This window comes from Scyliorhinus canicula, chromosome 1, assembly GCF_902713615.1.
Source record: "Scyliorhinus canicula chromosome 1, sScyCan1.1, whole genome shotgun sequence".
In the NCBI taxonomy this organism is placed as follows: domain Eukaryota; kingdom Metazoa; phylum Chordata; class Chondrichthyes; order Carcharhiniformes; family Scyliorhinidae; genus Scyliorhinus; species Scyliorhinus canicula.
Window position 1 is genome coordinate 219,873,701 of NC_052146.1, and position 20,626 is coordinate 219,894,326.

A 20,626-nucleotide genomic window follows, 5' to 3' on the forward strand; every position below is an offset into this window, starting at 1 on the left:
AGAGAATTTCACAGTCTCACCACTCTCTGGGTCAAGGGAGACACGCAGAGAGAGAGAGAGCGAGCAAGACAGAGAGAGAGCGTAAATTAAAAAGCAGAACCAAAAAGGTAATAAACATTGGATTACTACCTGAGCCACGAGCTAAGGGTCAGTAATATTAGGGAGGTAAATGCGAGACTTGAAGATTGATGTGGGAGAAATGGGTTTGAATTCATGGGACATTGGCACCAAGACTGGGGAAGGAGGGACCTGTTCTGATAGTACGATCTTCACGTGGATCATGCTGGGATCAGTGTCCTGGTGAATCGCATAACTAGGGCTGTAGATAGGGCTTTAAACTGTATGGGAGTGGTGGTGGTGGGGGGGGGGGGGGGGGGGGGGGGTTCGGATGCAGGGAAAATTAGAAAACCAAAATTAAAGGAGGAGGTAGGAGTGCATCTGAGTGGCAGATGGCTACCAGAAAATAAAGGTGAGGGACAGAATGGGTGAATGTCTTTTTGCACCAAGGAACTATAAATGAGGAGGGAAATCTGGCAATAGAATAAATTTAAAAGCTTTGTATCAAAATACACAAAGCATTCGGAACAAAATTAATGAGTTAACGGTGCAAACAGAAACAAATGGGTATGATTTGGTGGCGATTACTGAGACATGGGTACAAGGAGACCAGGTCTGGGAATTAAATATGCAAAGGTACACAGTACTTTGGAAAGATAGACTGCTGGTGAAGAAAAGGATCAGTGCTGTAATGAGAAATTATATAAGCACCGGAGATCAAGATTTGAAATCAGTCTGGGTAGAAATAAGACTAGCAAAGTTTTGGGGGGGGGGGGGGGGTGGCACGATGGCACAGTGGTTAGCACTGCTGCCTCATGGCACTTAGGACCCGAGCTCGATCCCAGCCCTGGACCACTGTCCGTGTGGAGTTTGCACGCTCTCACCGTGTCTGAGAGACATGGGGACATATGCAGGGTAGGTGAATTGGCCACACTAAATTGCCCCTTAATTGGAATAAAAAGAATTGGGTACTCTAAATTTATATTTTAAAAAAAGAAATAGAAAAGAGAAGAAGTCCCTGGTTGGAGTAATCTATAGGTCACCAAACTCTTCCGCAGTGGGGCACAATATAAACCAGGAAATACTGAGGGCTTGTAAGAAAGGTATGGCAATAATCATGGGTGATTTTAATATGCACATAGACTGGATTAATCGAATTGTCAAAGGTGGCCTCAAGAGCGAGCTCATTGAATGTATTAGAGATTATTTCTTGGAACATTATGTTGTGGAACCAACCAGGGAGCAGGCTTCTCTGGATTTGGTATTGTGCAATGAGGAGAGATTAATTGACAACCTCATAGTTAAAGATCCTTCAGGGAATAGTGACGATAGTATGATAGAATTCAAAATTTAGTTTGGGGGTGAGAAAGTGGAGTCCCACACTAGCGTTCTGGCATTAAACAAAAGTAATTATATAGGAATGAGGACAGATTTGACCCAAGTAGAGTTGGGCAGAAAGATTAAAAGGTAGGACAGCTGATGAGCAGTGGCAGTTATTTAAGGAGATACTGAATTCCTTACAACTAAAGAATATTCTAGAGAAGAAGAAAGACGGTAAGTGGAGTAAAAAAAATAGTTAAGCAAGGAGGTTAAGGACAATATAAAGACAAAAACTAAGGGATACCATGTTGCAAAGGCCAGTGACAGGTTGGAAGATTAGGAAAGTTTCAATCAAAGTTTCAATTACAGTGCAGAAGGAGGCCATTTGGCCCATCGAGTCTGCACCAGCTCTTGGAAAGAACAACCTACCCAAGCCCACACCCCCACCCTATCACCATGACCCAGTAACCCCACCCAACACTAAGGTCAATTTTGGACACCAAGGGCAATTTAGCATGGCCAGTCCACCTAACCACATCTTTGGATGTGGGAGGAAACCAGAGCACCTGGAGGAAACCCACACACACACACGGGGAGAATGTGCAGACTCTGCACAGATAGTGACCCAAGCCGGGAATCGAACCTGGGACCCTGGAGCTATGAAGCAATTGTGCTAACCACTATGCCACTGTGCAGCCAATCATAAACAAAGAGTTACTAAAAACATAATTAAAAAGCTAAGGCAAGTTACAAACGAAAGCTAGCTCAAAATAGCAAAAGGGATAGCAAAATTTTTTATAAGTACATAAAAGGCAAGAGACTCATTAAGGTGAACGTTGGTCCCTTGGAAGATAAAACCGGAGGGTTAATATTGGGGATTAGAGAAATGGTAGAGATACTAAATCAATATTTTGCCTCCGTTTTCACGATGGAGGACACTAGTACCATCCCTCTAGGAATGGGTAATTCAGAGATAATAGAAATGGTGGATCTTAGAACAATCAACACCAATAGGGAAATAGTACTCAACAAACTATTGGGATTGAAGGCAGACAAGTCCCCTGGGCCTGATGGCCTACATCCCAGGGTGTTAAAGGAAGTGGCAGTGGAGATAGGGGAACCATTGGTTCTAATATTCCAAAATTCCCTGGACACAGGAAAGGTTCCAGTGGATTGGAAAAATGCTAATGTAACGCCCTTATTCAAAAAGGGACGGAGGCAGAATGTAGGAAATTACAGACCAGTTAGTTCAACAGCTGTTGTTGGGAAATTGTTAGAATCCATCATTAAGGAAGTACTATCAGGACATTTGGAAAGTCAAAATGCAATCCATCAGAGTCTACATGGTTTTATGAAGGGTAAAAGAAAACTCTAATTTTCTAGAGTTCCTCAAAGACATCTTGGGGTTTATCATTGACCAGTAACTGAACTGGACTAGCTCTATAAATACTGTGACAAACAGAGAAGGACAGAGGCTAGGAATCCTGTGGGAAGTAACTTAACTCCTGACTCTCTAACTCCTGTCCACCATCTGCAAGGAACAAGTCAGGGGTATGATGGAATATTCTCCACTTGCCTGGATAATGGCAACTCCAAGAATACTTGAGAAGCTCAACACTATCCTGGACAAAGCAGCCCGCTTGATTGCTTCCCCTTCCACAAACATTCAATCCCTCCGCCACCAATGAACAGTGGCAGCAGGCTGCATCATCCTCAAGATACACGGCATGAACTCAACCGGGCCCCTTAGGCAGCATGTTCCAAACCATGACCACTACCATCTAGAAAAACAAGAGCAGTACATACCTGGGAACACCTGGAAGTTCCCCTCCAAATCATTCACCATCCTGACGTGAAAATATGTTGTCGTTCCTTCACCGTTGCTGGGTCAACTGATTTTGCATAATGAAATGCTGAGGACTCCTATCTGCTTCCATTGTATGTCAATGGCTTTGACCAAGGGAGGTGGGAGTCACTTTGTTAATATGAACTGAGTATTGATTGTGTCCCATCATGTGTCAATGGCCGATCATCACATGACCGAAGCTCTTTCATTTCTGAATATTTTTTTATCAAGCCCTTCTGGCTTGCATGAAAACAGCACTATGGAATGCAGAAGTAACATCACTGTAGAAACATGGCTGTAACATCCAGGGTGAGATTCTTCACCGGAGGAGAATTGCTACTAATAGCAACCACATCAAAGAGTGGTAAGTGCATTGAAATCAAATGCTTGAGGTATTGGAATGCCCTTAGTGATTGGAGTGAACTTCCCTCTCTTTGATGTGGTTCATGTTTGTAAACAGTGGGGTTTCAGCACTTAGAGTCACTCATCCATGAAAGGAGATGAAAGGGTCAAGACTGCAGCTGTTTTAGGCTTTTTGCTGCAGGGTGTGTTTTAGTTTCATTTTCAGAGCTGGATAGCTGCAGTCACTGCCAGAAGGGATATTGGTCTCTCTCTCTGTAATCTATAAACTGTAAATCGATCCTTTGGTGATTTAAAACTAATAACTGCTCTCGGTAGTGACTTTAACCTGATGTTCAAGATTTCATTTTTAAGTCTTATGGATGTTAAAAGGAAAGCTTAAAGGATGACTTAGTGTTGTATTCTTTGGGGGTTGTATTTGAATTGATGGTTGCTAAGATGTTCACTGAATGTTTTAAAAAGGTTAAATTGAGTTCATAGAATAAGCATTGTTTTGCTTTAAAAAATACTTTTCCATTTCTGCTGTACCACACCTGTAGAGTGGGCCGTGTGCTCCCCATACTACAATCTATTAAAAGTTGTGGGTCTGGTGAACTCCACGATACACTTTGGGGTTCTCTAAACCCTGGCCCATAACAATAGGCAATGGCAGACATTCAAGGAACGCATGGAGGAACTGCAACAACTGTTTATTCCTGTCTGGCGCAAAAGCAAAATGGATAAGAAGGCTAATCCATGGCTTAGAAAGGAAATTAGAGACAATATCCGATCCAAGGAAGAAGCATTCAGATTGGCCAAGTAAAATAATCAGTTTGAGGATTGCAGCAGTTCAGATTTTAGCAAAAAAAAGGACTAAGGGATTGAGTAAAGTGGGGAAAATACAGTACAAAAGTAAACTTGCAGGTAATGTAAAGACTGACACTAAGTTTCTATAGGTACGTGAAGAGAAAGAGATCAGTGAAGATGAATGTAGGTCCCCTACTGACAGCAACAGGGGAATGTATAATAGGGGACAAAGAAATGGCTGAACAACTGAATACATACTTTGGTTCTGCCTTCATAAAAGAGGACAAAATCAGGTACCAGAAATGTTGGAGAATGCAAGATTTAGTGAGAGAGAACAATTGAGGGAGATCAATATTAGTAGAGAAATGGTGTTGGGGAAATTGATGGGATTGAAGGCTTCTAAATCCCCTGTGCCTGAAAATCTACATTCCAGAGTACTTAAGGAAGTGGCTCTAGAAATAGTGGATGCATTGGTGGTCATCTTCCAGGATTCTATAGAATCTGGAACTGTCCCTGCAGATTGGAGGGTAGCTAATGTCACTCCAATATTCAAAAAGGGAGGTAGAGAGAAAACACGGAATTATAGACCAATAAGCCTAATGTCGGTGTAGGGAATATTCTCAAATCCATTATCAAGGGCTTTATAGCGGAGCATGTAGAAAACAGTGGTAGGATCAGACAGTCAGCATGGATTTATGAAGGAGAAATCTATTGGAATTCTTTGAAGATGTAACTAGTGGAGTTGACAAGGGGGATCCAGTCGATGTGGTATATTTGGACTTCAGAAAGCGTTTGACAAAGTCCCACATAAGCGATTATAGAACATAGAACATAGAACGATACAGCGCAGTACAGGCCCTTCGGCCCTCGATGTTGCACCGACATGGAAAAAATCTAAAGGCCATCTAACCTACACTATGCCCTTATCATCCATATGCTTATCCAATAAATTTTTAAATGCCCTCAATGTTGGCGAGTTCACTACTGTTGCAGGTAGGGCATTCCACGGCCTCACCACTCTTTGCGTAAAAAACCCACCTCTGACCTCTGTCCTATATCTATTACCCCTCAATTTAAGGCTATGTCCCCTCGTGCTAGCCACCTCCATCCGCGGGAGAAGGCTCTCGCTGTCCACCCTATCTAACCCTCTGATCATTTTGTATGCCTCTATTAAGTCACCTCTTAACCTTCTTCTCTCTAACGAAAACAACCTCAAGTCCATCAGCCTTTCCTCATAAGATTTTCCCTCCATACCAGGCAACATCCTGGTAAATCTCCTCTGCACCCGTTCCAAAGCTTCCACGTCCTTCCTATAATGAGGCGACCAGAACTGTACGCAATACTCCAAATGCGGCCGTACTAGAGTTTTGTACAACTGCAACATGACCTCATGGCTCCGGAACTCAATCCCTCTACCAATAAAGGCCAACACACCATAGGCCTTCTTCACAACCCTATCAACCTGGGTGGCAACTTTCAGGGATCTATGTACATGGACACCGAGATCCCTCTGCTCATCCACACTACCAAGAATTTACCATTAGCCAAATATTCCGCATTTCTGTTATTCTTTCCAAAGTGAATCACCTCACACTTCTCCACATTAAACTCCATTTGCCACCTCTCAGCCCAGCTCTGCAGCTTATCTATGTCCCTCTGTAACCTGCAACATCCTTCCACACTGTCTACAGCTCCACCGACTTTAGTGTCGATTATCATGCAAGATTAAAGCGCATGGGATTGGGGGAAGTGTTTTGAGGCAGATAGAAAACTGGTTGGAACAAAGGAAACAAACAGTCGGAATTAATGGGTCCTTTTCAAATTGGGAGGCAGTAACTAGTGTGGTGCCACAGGGATCGGTGCTGGGACCCCAGCTATTCACAATATATATATATTCATGATTTGGACGAGGGAACAAAATGTATAATTTCAAAGTTTGCATATGATATCAATTTGGGTGGGAGAGTGAACTGTGACGAGGGTGCAGAGATCCTTCAGCATAATCTGGACAGGTTGGGCGCGTGGGCAACTCAGTGGCAGATGCAGAATAATTTGGATAAATGTGAGGTTATTGACTCTGGAAACAAAAACAGGAAGGCAGATTACTATCTGAATGGCTGTAAATTGGGAGAGGGGAGTGTGCCGCGGAACCTGGGTGGTAAAGAAGGCTAATGGTATGTTGGCCTTCATTGTGAGAGGTTTCGAGTACATAAGCAGGGATGTGTTGTTGCAATTATACAGGGCCTTGGTGAGGCCACACCTGGAATATTGTGTGCAGTTTTGGTCTCCTTTTCTGAGGAAGTATGTTCTTGCTCTCGAGGGTGTGCAGCGGACGTTTACCAGGCTGATTCCGGGGGTGGCGTGCTGGCGTATGAGGTGAGATTGACTAGGTTAGTAATGTTTTTACTGAGTTCAGACGAATGAGGGGGAAATCTCATAGAGACTTAAAGAATTCTAACAGGGCTAGGGGCTGGTTTCGCACAGGGCTAAGTAGCTGGCTTTTAAAGCAGACCAAGGCAGGCCAGCAGCACGGTTCAATTCCCATACCAGCCTCCCCGAACAGGCGCCGGAATGTGGCGACTAGGGGCTTTTCATAGTAACTTCATTTGAAGCCTACTTGTGGCAATAAGCGATTTTAATTTCATTTCAGGACTAGATGGGGTGGATGCAGTGAGGATGTTCCTGATGGTAGGTGCATCCAGCACCTGGGGTCACAGACTCAGGATTTGGAGTTTACCATTTAGGACAGAGCTGAGGAGACATTTCTTCACCCAATGAGTGGTGAGCCTGTGGAACTCATTACCACAGGAAGTCGTTGAGGCTAAAACATTCGAGGGGCGGCTAGATATAGCACTTGGGGAGAATGGGTTCAAGGGTTATGGGGAGAAAGCAGGATTACGCTATCGAGTTGGATGCTCAGCCATGTTCGTGATGAATTGCGGAGCAGGCTCAAAGGGCCAAATGGCCTCCTCCTATCTTCTACTTTCTACGTTAGACCTTTTCAACAAACTCACACTACCTCCTGCCTGCTTTCCTGCCACACATAAAAACTGACCTCTTCCTGAGAGTGAGTTGATGCTTCTTCTCACTAGAATTCTGTTCTCTTTCTGAATTTGTTGACTTTCTCTTTGTGTTTGCATCAATGCACTGATTGCCTTCACCCTCCAGCTGCTCTGCTTGTAACTCTCCTTTGTGTCTGGCCATATGGCTTCTTTATGTCTTAATTTACTTCCTGTGGGTACTACTGCCAGTTCAAGGGTTATGTCAGTTTACATGGATCAGTATTTCTTTTTGAAAAAATTACAATTGAACCCTTTACAATTGATACAAACTCTTAAAAGTCCTGTTCCACATTCTTAAAAACAATTGTCGACAGCACAAGAATTACACCTTTTCCTTCTGTGCTGCTTTCAGGTCAAAGGACTTCAAAAGTTTAGCCATGTTCTGTGCTGTAAAAAATGTACTTATCTCGAGATCAAGTAAGCATAAAAAGATCTATCAAAATAACCTGTTTTACTGAACACATTCGTACATTGTAATTAAAAAATATACAGCATGGTAATATGTGTGGAAAGCCAGTAGCAGTCCTTATTTTCTTGAGTGAGGGATTGTTTATTTACATGGAAAGCTTGACCAGAGCCTGAATTCTCCGGTCGTTGCAATTCGCCTTTCCCACTGGCAGTGCACCCCAGTTTGTGGGTTTCCCAGAGGCATTGGGGTGGTTGCATTGGGAAATTCCATTGACAAGGGCGGGAAGATACTATCCTGTCACTAGCGAATGGTGCACCACTGAGAAACTCCCGGTTGGGGGACCGGAGAATCCCGTCCAAACTATCTTCTTTGAAATACAACACCACACACATAATTAGCTAGATGAATGGCAGACCAGCTTTGAGGATCTACTGAGTGGCGCTCTGTGGTTATCACTTGTTAACCTGTTGCAAAGCAATACGTACATCCGTTCTTCTCAACTAGAGGTCCTGCGTTAATGAGATGGGCAGAGCCACAAGCTGTGCTGAATCTGTAACCTTTGGTAGCATTAGTTCCTGACCCTTCATTATTGTACCAGTGCAATATTTGTACTTCCTTTGAAGTGAACAGCTTTGGCCAATGATCTGAAATCCACTTCTTGTTCCTTATCAACCATCGCCATTGTGGAGCATTCCTCGACATTTAGGTGTTCACAGTGCAGAAACCTTTTAAAAGTAAGAATTATTCACATAATGCTGAAGACGGCCTTGTTAATGGTTTTTTATGCCCTGACTTCATTCTACCAATGCTTTTATTTATTTAAACCCAAAGGTTTTCTGGTAAATTCTTACATTAATATTCTGTTTCACAGTTTAGTATCTTACTAACCATTGGTTGCATCCTTAAAACGTTCCTTCTCAAGAGGGCTGTTTTGGCGCAGTATCCAAGAAACCGTCTAAAACCTGGAATTTAGAGCAATAGCTGGATTTTATTTGCTCCACATTTACAAAAGCAAGTAACAAGCTAGATAAATTAACACATAAGGAAGAAAGGAATCAAAGGTTATGCTAATATGATTATCTAGACAGGCGTTGGAGAAAGCTCATGGAATCAAATGGACTAAATGGCATGGTTCAATGCTGTATATCGTATAAAGGAAAGAATTGATGTGCATTTTATGCGACACATTATATCTGCTACACAAGTATCAAACATGCCTACCGCTCAATCGCCCGCCCACACTTTGGCAAATCTGACTACAAGGCTGTGCTCCTGCTCCCGGCCTATAAGCAAAAACTGAAGCGGAAGAATCCGTCAAAGAAAGTTGTGCATTGCTGGTCTGAGGAATCAGATGACCTCCTACAGGACTGCTTAGAGTCGGTGGCTCTGACATCCATCATCATGAAGTGCTTCGGAAGGTTAATCACGGACGAATCAACTCCAGCCTCCCGGATTGCCTTGATCCACTACAGTTCGCCTACTGCTGCAACAGGTCCACAACAGATGCCATCTCCATGGCCCTGCACTCTACCCTGGAATACCTAGATAACAAAGACACCTATATCAGACTCCTATTTATTGACTACAGCTCAGCCTTCAATACCATCATTCCTACAAAACTCATCTCCAAACTCCGTGGCCTTGGCCTCAGCTCCTCCCTCTGCGACTGCATCCTGAACTTTCTAACCCACAGGCCATAATCAGTAAGGATAGGCAACAACACCTCCTTCACGATCATCCTCAATACCGGTGCCCCAGAAGGTTGTATCCTCAGCCCCCTAGTATACTCCTTGTACATCTATGACTGTGTGGCCAAATGCCCCTCCAACTCAATTTTCAAATTTGCTTATGACACCACAGTAGTGGGTTGGATTTCAAACAATGACGAGACAGAGTACAGGAATGCGATAGAGAATCTGGTGAACTGGTGCGACGACAATAATCTCCCCCTCAATGTCAACAAAACGAAGGAGATTGTCATCGACTTCAGGAAACGTAGTGGAGAATATGCCCCTGTCTACATCAATGGGAACAAAGTAGAAAGGATCGGGAGCTCCATGCTTTTAGGTGTCCAGATCATCATCAACCTGTCCTGGTCCCCCCATGCCGACACTATAGTTAAGAAAGCCCACCAATGACTCTACTTTCTCAGAAGACTAAGGAAATTTGGCATGTCACCTACGACTCTCACCAACTTCTACAGATGCACCATAGAAAGCATTCTTTCTGGTTGTATCACAGCTTGGTATGGATCCTGTTCTCCCCAAAATTGCAGGAAATTAGAAAAGGTCGTGAATGTAGCCCAGTCCATCACGCAAACCAGCCTCCCATCCATCGACTTTGTCTACAATTCCCGCTGCCTCGGAAAGACAGTCAGCATAATTAAGGACCCCACGCTCCCTGGACATACTCTCTTCCACCTTCTTCTGTGAGGAAAAAGAGTCCGAAGTTTGAGATCACGTACCAACCGACTCGAACAGCTTCTCCCCTACTGCCATCAGACTTTTGAATGGACCTACCTCGTATTAAGTTGATCTTTTCTCTACACCCTGCTATAACTGTAACATTATATTCTGCAGTCTCTCTTTCCTTCCCTATGTACGGTATGCATTGTTTGTACAGCATGCAAGAAACAATACTTTTCACTCTATACCAAATACATGTGACAATAATAAATCAAATCAAAAATTATATTGTTCCTTTCATAACTGCTGAACAGCCCAAAGTTCTTCATGAAGTGTGGTCAGTTTTGTAATGTATTGAATGTGACAGCCACATCAAGCACAGTAATTAGTTAAATGACCAACTAAACTATTTTACTGAAATTGGCTGAGATAAATATTGACTAAGAGTAATTTCTCTGCTTCAAATATTAGCATGGGATATTGTACATCCATTTCAGATGCTCTGCCAATCTCTCTATTATGCCTCAGTTTAAAATGCTTCATCTGAACAACAGCACCTCTAACAGTATAGTATTCACTCAGTACTGTACTGAGGTATCATCCTGGTTATGAGCTTAAGTCTCTGGAATGGGACTTGAAGCCAATTGTCAAGGTGAGAATGCAACCACAGAGCCAGGGCTGACATCCCAAGTAAGATGTAGGTTGCAAATGGGATTGTGCTTTGGACTAACAGTAATGCCCAGATTACAATAAGCATCTAAAAACACATTGAAGCTGATATAAACTGGCTAGATTATGACTCCTTTGGTTATATATGAATACACGTAACCAGTTCAATCTCAATGTTCACATTGAACATTTCAGCTCCCATCAAAACTTGGTTAATACTGTGACGATTAAATGTTGTGCCAATTTGGCTAGTGACAGTGAGGAGTGTCTTTAATGTGTTTCACTCCAATTGCAAATTAATTGCAGTATAACTAATGCAGAAAGCTTTGTACTTCCACTGGTCAATTGGATGTGTTATAATGCTGCAAAGCTGCTCTCTTGAAATTAAGATCATACTGTTTAATTTGATTCTTGCACCTTGGGCATTAATGTATAGTTGACATTTCATAGATGTAGTAAAGATGGACTATCATGCACGCAGAGTACAGACCAATTATAGTCCTTTAACAGTCAATTGTGCTCCCTTTCATAAAATAATTTTTTGCAGCTAACCGCCCCCCAACCACCACCTCCATCACCACACACACACAGTTGTTGACGATTTAGTTTCGAAAGCGGCCGATAGCGGCCCTCATTGCCCGAGTCAAAGATGGCAGAGTGGAACATACATGTCTTCAATCCAAAATCATATGATTTGTTGCTTGCGTCAGGATAGTAACTTGATTCCAGGCCTCTGGTTGTTGAAAATGGATTAACTCAGGGTAATTTTCCATCAGTACACATACCTCCCTTATAAATTGGCACAACTGATATTGAGAACATCCCAGCTGTGGCCTTGAAATGTGCCTAAACACCTGTGTGAGGACTGCTTATATTTAGTTATGTTTAATGTCAGTGTAGTAATAATGGACTCTTTCTGTATTAAATTCACTTTCATCATTAGAATCTCCATTGACTGACTTCACTTCATTGTGAACAAATAACAATTAAAATGTTCATTCCTTTTGGCAGTGCTGATTAATTGGGTTTACAAAAGGAAATGTAGTGTGTTTCTTTTAAAATGTAATAATTTCTTAATGAAACTCTTATGTGCAGGCACTCAAACATGAACTAATGGAAAAGGAGCAGACAATCGTAACTGCACTGGATTCTGCTCGATTATTCCTTGCAGATCAGCCCATAGAAGGGCCTGAGGAACCTCGGCGCCATCTTCATGTTAAAACAGGTTAGTGAATTAATTCTTCCGTAGCGGAATGAAACACTTTGCTGAAAAGCACTTGGCCATTTATTATTTTTATTTGATTAATAATAAATTCATGATAAACTGTAGAATGAAAAGTAACGCAAGGGCTCAGATCCATTTAGTATCGTTATTAAAATCTCTTGTTGCAGTGGGTAGCAAAACTGCTGAATGGAAGATTCTATTACATAATTGACATAGAATTGTCACATGTCCTGTTATGGGTGCAATTAATTTTTTTCCACTTACTTAGTGATCCTAGTAAATTTTCATTTTCTGGATAATCCATTTCAGGGGATCTTGAATTATGCTTTGGCATTTTCACAGCTACGTATGCAGCTTTACCTTGAATGTGGTCTTAATTACCACGGTCGTAAAACAATTTGTATAGTGTCTTACCATGTTTTGAAGATGTATTCATGTATTTTATTTGCAAGAGACAGTTTCTTGGGCACCACCAGACTTCCTTAAGCCGTCCCAAAGTGTCCACTTGATGTTAGCCTAAGTAATGAAACTGGGCAGATTAACTGACTTTTGGGAAGGGAAGAGCCGTTATCAAATCCCATTCTGACTTGACATCTCTACAGCATCAATCTTGGCTAATGATTAAATCTGGCAACTACCCCTTACCACCCCTGCCCCACTCCACTTTCTTAAATCAGAATCCTGAGCTTCCATATCACTGATGTGGTTGAAATCTGTTAACCTGGTACATAGCATATAATGGCCCATTACTAAATCAACGCCTTCCACTCAACATTTCTTTCTGATCTTTGGCCGTTCTGATTACTATTTAAAATGTATTTGAATATTTATATTTTGTGATCATCCTGTACTTAGAAAGTGCATGTCCATAGAATTCCTGCATGCAGAAGGAGGCTATTTGGCCCATTGTGTCTGCACTGACCTTCTGAAAGATCATTTTACATAGATCCTATCCTGTAACCCCGCTCGTTGATCAAGGCTAATCCGCATAATCTGCACATTTTTGCACTGAGAGAGGAATGCAAAGCACCCGTAGGAAACCCACTTCATGCACATTCCACATAAACAATCACCCAAAGCCGGAATCAAACCCGGGTCACTGGCATTTTGAGGCAGCAGTGCTAACCACTGTGCCACCCAGCTTGGCTCAGTTGATAGCAACATCCTATTTGAGTCAGAAGGTCAAAGGTTTAAGCCTCATTTCAACATGGAATCTAGGTTGTCACTCCAGCATTGATGGAATTTTAGACTGTTAGAGGTGTTCTCTTTCAGGTGAAAACTCAAAGTCCTGTTGGTTCAGATAGACATTGAAGATCTCATACATAGGCCTTCTTCATGGGCAGCACGGTAGCAGAATGGGTTAGCCCTGCTGCCTCACGGCGCCGAGACCCCAGGTTCGATCCCGGCTCTGGGTCACTGTCTGTGTGGAGTTTGCACATTCTCCCCATGTTTGCATGGGTCTCGCCCCCACAACCCAAAGATGTGCAGGCTAGATGGATTGGGCACGCTAAATTTCCCTTTAATTGGGAAAAAAAGAATTGGGTACTCTAAATTTATTTTTTAAAAATACGTAAGCCTTCTTCCAAAATTATTCCTCAATCATAGCCACTAAAAACAGATTAATCACTCAGGGCGGCACGGCCACACAGTGGTTAGCACTGCTGCTTCACAGCGCTAGGGTCACAGGTTCGATTCCCAGCTTGGGTCACTGTCTGTGCGGAGTCTGCACGTTCTCCCTGTGTCTGCATGGGTTTCCTCTGGGTTCCTTCCACAAGCTCTGAAAGACGTGCTTGTTAGGTGAATTGGACATTCTGAATTCTCCCTCTGTGTACGTGAACAGGTGCTGGAATGTGGTGACTAGGGGCTTTTCACAGTAACTTGATTGCAGTGTTAATGTAAGCCTACTTGTGACAATAAAGATTTTTATTATATTATATTCATCTTGCTGTTGTTTATGGAACATGACTTACAAATTGCCTGCAGTATTTGCATTCATACGGTGGCAGACTTCCAAAATACAATTAATTAATTGCAAAGAGCTTGCGACATCTTGAGGACAAAGGGTGTTTCATAAATGCAGTTGCACCATTATCTCCAGCAGCCTGATATTTCTCAAGTGGAACTGTTCTATGAAAAATAGTGCATGGTACATTTATTGCAAGATGTGCAGCAAGTGTACTCATACCTCCTAAGCAGATTAATTAATGACTGCATTTTCACAATAATGAGTCTCAATATCAGTAGCTAAGACCTGGCTCACAATCTAGTTTCAACACCAGCTTGACTTCTGCACTGTAAAGAATTTTGCCATCTCTATACGTTATCTTGCCTATTCTTGTTAGTGGACGAGATTTGTGTAGAAATATATCTGCGGTATATTTCGAAGTGTTTACTTCAACATTGTACATCTCTCTGTTTTGCTGAGATCTTAACACATCCGTGATCAATGCGGTCATGCCAATAAAGTGACCATTCAGTCCATTGGTGCTTAGGCTATTAATTTCTCTGGGCAAAGAAGATTTTGAGTTGAAAGCAGAAAATTACAGATAATCTCAACAGGTCTTGAGAGCTTCTATGGAGACAAAGGGGAGCTAATGTTTTGAGTCTGAATGACTTATTCCAAAGTGTTGAGTTCAGTACAGGTTATGATCCTCCTGCACTGGTAATTGAACTTTGTAGAAAGTGAAAAGCAATGAGGTTGATACACTTGGTGGCAATACGTACCCCCACCAAGAAACTCATGGCTGTCAGTTATATTTTGAAATAGTTTTAAATTTGTGCTGGTAACTTGATTGTTAAATTTTCATTTCATAGAATTTACAGTGCAGAAGGAGGTCATTCGGCCCATCGTGTCTGCACCGGCTCTTTGAAAGAGCACCCTACCCAAGCCCACACCTCCACCCTATCCCCATAACCCAGTAAGCCGACCCAACACTAAGGGCAATTTTGGACACTAAGGGCAATTTAGCATGACCAATCCACCGAACCTGCACACCTTTGGACTGTGAGAGGAAACCGGAGTACCCGGAGGAAACCCATGCACACACGGGGAGAACGTACAGACTCCGCACAGACAGCGAACCAAGCCGGGAATCGAACCTGGGACCCTGGAGCTGTGAAGCAATTGTGCTAACCACCATGCTACCGTGCTGCGCCTTTTGCTTTGTAACAAAAAAAAGTCTGGATGACTGGACAGCCACGAAAGTGCTTGTGAAATGTAGTCCATATTCTAAATTGGCAAACAGCAGTCAATTTGTATACAGCCATGAAATAACGCTCAGGTAATCTGTTTGGTGATGTTGGTTGAACGTAAGAAATAAGAGCAGGCCATTCAGCCCTTCAGGCCTGTTCCGCCATTCGTGGGATCATGCCTGATCTTCTACGTCAATACTATTTTCCTGCACTATTCCAGTATCCCTTGATGTTTTTAATATGGGAACCTGTCAACTCAGTATTGAACATACTCAATGACTGAGTCTCCATAGCCCTCTGGTGAAGAGGATTCCAAATATTCAGTATGCTCTGAGTGAAGAAATTCCTCTGCATATCAGTTCTAAATGGCTTGCTCCATATTCTGAAACTACCGGCTGGTTCTAGCCCTGACACCCCAATTGAGGGGTCAATGTGAGGATTTCCTTATGTTTTTTATTCGGTGCAATGGGGCCTTCTCCATCCTCCTAAGCATGCACAAGGGACCTGTTTATCATTTCATTTCAAAGGTGCTTCTTCTGCGATCACGTTGTTCTGCATCCTTGGCTTTTATAAAAAAAGATAAAAGTAGCCCTATTTTAACTAACTTTTCAACTAACAATGTTTCTACACAAATGTGCACATAATTACAAAGGTCTAGCTTGATACTATCACTGAATATCTAAAATAAAATGTAATTTAACTCATTTCAATTGCCATACAGCAGTAACCTTGATTACAAAATACAACACATTCTTAATTCACCATTTTGTTCTAATGCAAATCCTGCACATTCAATGGGCGGCACAAGTAACACAGTGGTTAGCACTGTTGCTTCACAGCGCCAGGGTCCCAGGTTCGATTCCCAACTTGGGTTCTGTGCGGGTGGTCTGCATGTTCCCCCTGTGTCTGCATGGGTTTTCTCTGGGTGCTCCGGTTTCCTCCCACAGGTCCCGAAAGACGTGCTGTTAGGTAATTTGGACATTCTGAATTCTCCCTCTGTGTACCCGAATAGGCGCCCTAATGTGGCGGCTGGGGACTTTTCACAACAACTTGAAATGAAAATCGCTTAGTGTCACAAGTGGGCTTCAAATGAAGTTACTGTGAAAAGCCCCGAGTCACGACATTCCGGGGAGACTGGTACGGGAATTGAACCGTGCTGCTGGCCTGCCTTGGTCTGCTTTAAAAGCCACCTAATGCAGTGTTGATGTCAGCCTACTTGTGACAATAAAGATTATCATTATTATTAAAAAATTGTTGAACAAATGCAAAATAATAGTAAGTTGTTTAATGCAAGGTCCTTCTGAACTTGAGCCAGAAGTTTATATGGCATATAATGTAGGACAATGTGGGATGTGAATGCACTATTGTCAAGTTTGCGGGTGACAGACACGAATATCCGTGGGAAAGCAAGTGGTGAGGATGACGCAAAGTGTCTACAGAGGGATATAGACAGGTTAGGTGAATGGGCAAAAACTTGGTGGGTGGAATATAATCTTGGGAAATGTGAAGCTATGCACTTTTTGAAGAATAAAGGAGCTGAATATTTAAATGGAGAAAGACTGCAGAAAGCTGCAGCACAGTGGGATTTGGGGTCCCACATGCATAAATCACAAAAAAACAACATGCAGGATCAGCAACATTGCGACGACCGCATTGTAGCAGTTCATGCTGATCTAACCAAACTCCCCAAATTTACTGTGGCCAGACACCCAAGCCGGGAATCGAACCTTGAACCCTGAAGCTGTGAAGCGACAGTGCTAAGCACTGTGCTACCGTGCCGCTCATGGCAGACTGATACAAAAGGTAAAGTCGCATAGGATTTGGGGTGTGCTAGCTAGATGGATGAAGAACCTGCTTGGCAATAGGAGGCAGAAAGTAGCAAAGAAAGGGTGATTTTTAGAATGGAGATCTGTAACTAGTGGTGTTCCACAAGGATCAGTGCTCGGACCACTGTTGTTTGTAATATGATCTGGAGGAAAATGTAGATGGTCTGATTAGTAAGTTTGCAGATAACACAAAGATAGGTTGGTTTTGCAGATAGTGAAGGGGACTGTCAGCGAATACAGCAGAATACAGAGAGTTTGGAGAGTTGGGCAGAGAAATGGCGGATGGTGTTCAATCCTGACAAATGCGAGGTGATGCCTTTTGGAAGATCAATTTCAGGAGTGAATTTTACAGTAAATGGCAGAACCCTCAGGAGCATTGACATACAGTTCCATGAAAGTGGCAATGCAGGCGAATAAGATGGTCAAGACGGCATATGGCATGCTTGCCTTCATCGGCTGGGGCATTGGGTACAAGAGTTGGCAGTTCCTGTTGCAGTTGTATAAAACTTTAGTGAGACCACATTTGGAATTTTGTGTGCAGTTCTGGTTGCCACACTACCAGAAGGACATGGATGCTTTGGAGAGGGTGCAAATAAGGTTTACCAGGATGTTACCTGATCTGGAGGGTGTTAGCTACCGGGAGAAGTTGAATAAACTCGGATTATTTTCGTTGGGAAGGCGGAGGCTGAGGAGAGACCTGATTGAGTTCGACAAGATTACGAGAGGTATAGACAGGGTAGATAGTCAGAAGTGTTTTCCCAGGATGGAAGACTCAATTACATGGGGTCACAGGTTCAAGGTGAGAGGAGGAAAGTTTAGGGGAGATGTGCGGGGAAGGCTTTTCACACAGAGGGTGGTGGGTGCCTGGAATGTGTTGCCAGTGGAGGTGATGGAGGCAGGCACAATAGCAATGTTTAAGATGTACCTTGATAGACACATGGACAGGTGGGAATGGAGGGATACAGGTCGTTTGGGCAATAAGTAGTAGATCTAAATAAGGAATCTGGATCGGTGCAGGCGTAGTGGGCCGAAGGGCCTGTTCTTGTCCTGTAATGTTCTTTATAATCACAGTATGACATAAACACCTTTCATTTTGCTTTATTTAAGGCAAACTGTACAGATTTTCCCTGTTTGCAAAACGTCACGGTGGAAGTGAGATGAAGATTAAACTGCTCTGTTTTATTAGATTCATGAACCAGTACGATTAATCTTTTCCTCAGTCTGAACACTTGCCACGGCATGCACTGATCAGTAAAAGTGTTGCATTGGTGCCAATTCAAACCTTGTGAATTTTAACTGCAGCTCGTTCAGATATCCATATAATAGCACTCTTGCCATGCCATTGTGGGCCAATTCAGTGTGTTTCTGTACGCAGTTTGTAACCAGTCCCTTGGACCCTGAACTTGCCCGACGTCTCAGCATGACATCTAGCTTCAAAGAATGCAACTCCATGTGGGGTCAGAGACTAATTAACCCAAACTACTCTAGAATGTATTATACCTTGGCTGTAATCGGGCAAAACACTCCTTTGTCCTTTCACTTAAACTTATAACATTGCTAACTTTTTCTAATTCTGATGAAAGATTTTCAACCTGAAATGTTAACTGTTTCTCTCCACAAATGCTGCCTGACCTGTCGAGCATTTTCTGTTATTTCAGGTTTCCAGCATCCGCAGTATTTTGTTTTTGCCCCACAAGGTTCCCTTGAGCAAGTTATACGTTATATGTTGATGTTTTACATAATATTTGAAATTCCTTGCTGTTTGTGACCTTTTTAAAAGTAGCAGTGGTTGAATTTGGCACATTTCACTATTCCCACATATATAAGTTGTTTTAAAATGTTAACAGTGCCATTTTATCCTTTTACTGGTACTTGAATCGTTTCTGAAGCATTGAACACGGATATGCCAAATTTAATTGGGTAAACAATATGAGGTCAAATAGTCCCCTGCAACACTATCTCTATGTAAACAACATTGCAAGATTAATTGACAATGAAGGATTGTATACATGCTTTAAATGAATAGATTGGAAACAGAGATTTCATAAATTGTCTGGAACTGTCTGTACCATCAGCCTAATTGAGTGAGTGACCCAGCGAAATCTTTGCAGAGAAAAATTAAGAGGACTGGATTTTCAGTCGTCGTCCCGTCTCCCCCCCCCCCCCCCCCCCCCCCCCAGGCAGCCCGCAAATGTCCGGTGGCGGGGTCTTCTGGTCCTGCCGCTATCAATGGGGCTTCCTGTTTTACGTGCCCCTGGCGACGTGGGTTCACCGTTGGCAGAATTGGCAGATCCTGCCAGCCAGCAGGAATGGCTGGAAGATTTTGCCAGAGGGTTTAATAACCACATTTTAAATAATTTCACTTGCAACTCCTCAAGGGTGAGTTTACTGAGCTGCAAATATGGTCTATATTCATGGAGGAAGACGTTCTGAAAGGAATTTTCCACATTATTCATTTTGAGTATTGTACCCCTTTAATGCACTCTTTTTTCCCCATTTTTAAATATCCTTTAGTAGTTACAAATTGCAATTATCCACTGAAGTTTGTTATCCTTTGTATTGACCCGCTCTGCTTGCAAAATGGAGGAAGAACACCTGTTAGTTAATCACAGGATTGATCATTGATGTGTCTGTGTCAAAACCTTCAGTCTTATACTACCGTACCACACTCCAAGAGAAGGTGCCAGGAGATCTTTGAAGGAAAGGTAGGTTTAGGAAGATAATGGAAGTTTTAAAGCATCTGTACTATGAATGTTTGATCAGTATTTGCACCTGTGCAATTCTAGAGCCTACCCCGGAAGAGAGAGCCCAGAGAATTGCCAAAGCAGTGCGTAAACAGTCAACAGAGGTGAAGGAAAATTGGGAGCAGCTGAACACCAACGCAAGCAACTGGCAGGAGCAGGTGGAAAAGGCCTTGGAGAAACTTCAAGAACTACAAAAAGCTATGGATGACCTTGAGGCTCATGTGATAACAGCTGAAGGTGTCCGCACTGACTGGCAACCTGTAGGTGACCTGCTTATTGACTCCTTGCAAGATCACATTGACAAAACTACAGTAAGTGCAATCATGCCACTCTTCATTTATGGACAGAACTAAGTAGAATCTATCTCTAAACAAGAAATTATATGAACACTGAAATATAGATAGATTTTATAATTATTAACATTTTTATAAAGTGAAGCTACTGAATTGAGTATTGTATTTATTGATAACATTGTATATAATAATAATGTCATAGAATATTCCAGCACGGTGTCATTAGATGATTCATCTGATTGCACTTGCTATCAGGATTATTACCAATTGAATAAAGTTTAGAGTTGTGGTGAAACTTGCACAATTGTATTGATTTTTTAATGAATGTTTCTCACTGAGGTTCCCTAACTTATAAAGGAGTAACCAGATCAATCCCTGGTCTTGGCTGAATTAATTGATGTCAGTTGGGACAACTTTAGGAGTCTAATAATT

The 20,626-nt window shown here is 42.4% G+C and overlaps 1 protein-coding gene across 1 annotated transcript in view; it reads left to right on the forward strand.

Annotated features, from left to right (window-relative positions):
- The window catches only part of utrn (utrophin), a 560,528-nt gene that overhangs the window by 419,254 nt on the left and 120,648 nt on the right, over window positions 1-20,626 (forward strand). Inside the window, 2 exon segments of the mRNA XM_038808060.1 lie at window positions 12,010-12,139; window positions 19,944-20,212. Coding sequence (XP_038663988.1) covers window positions 12,010-12,139; window positions 19,944-20,212 — 399 coding nt within the window.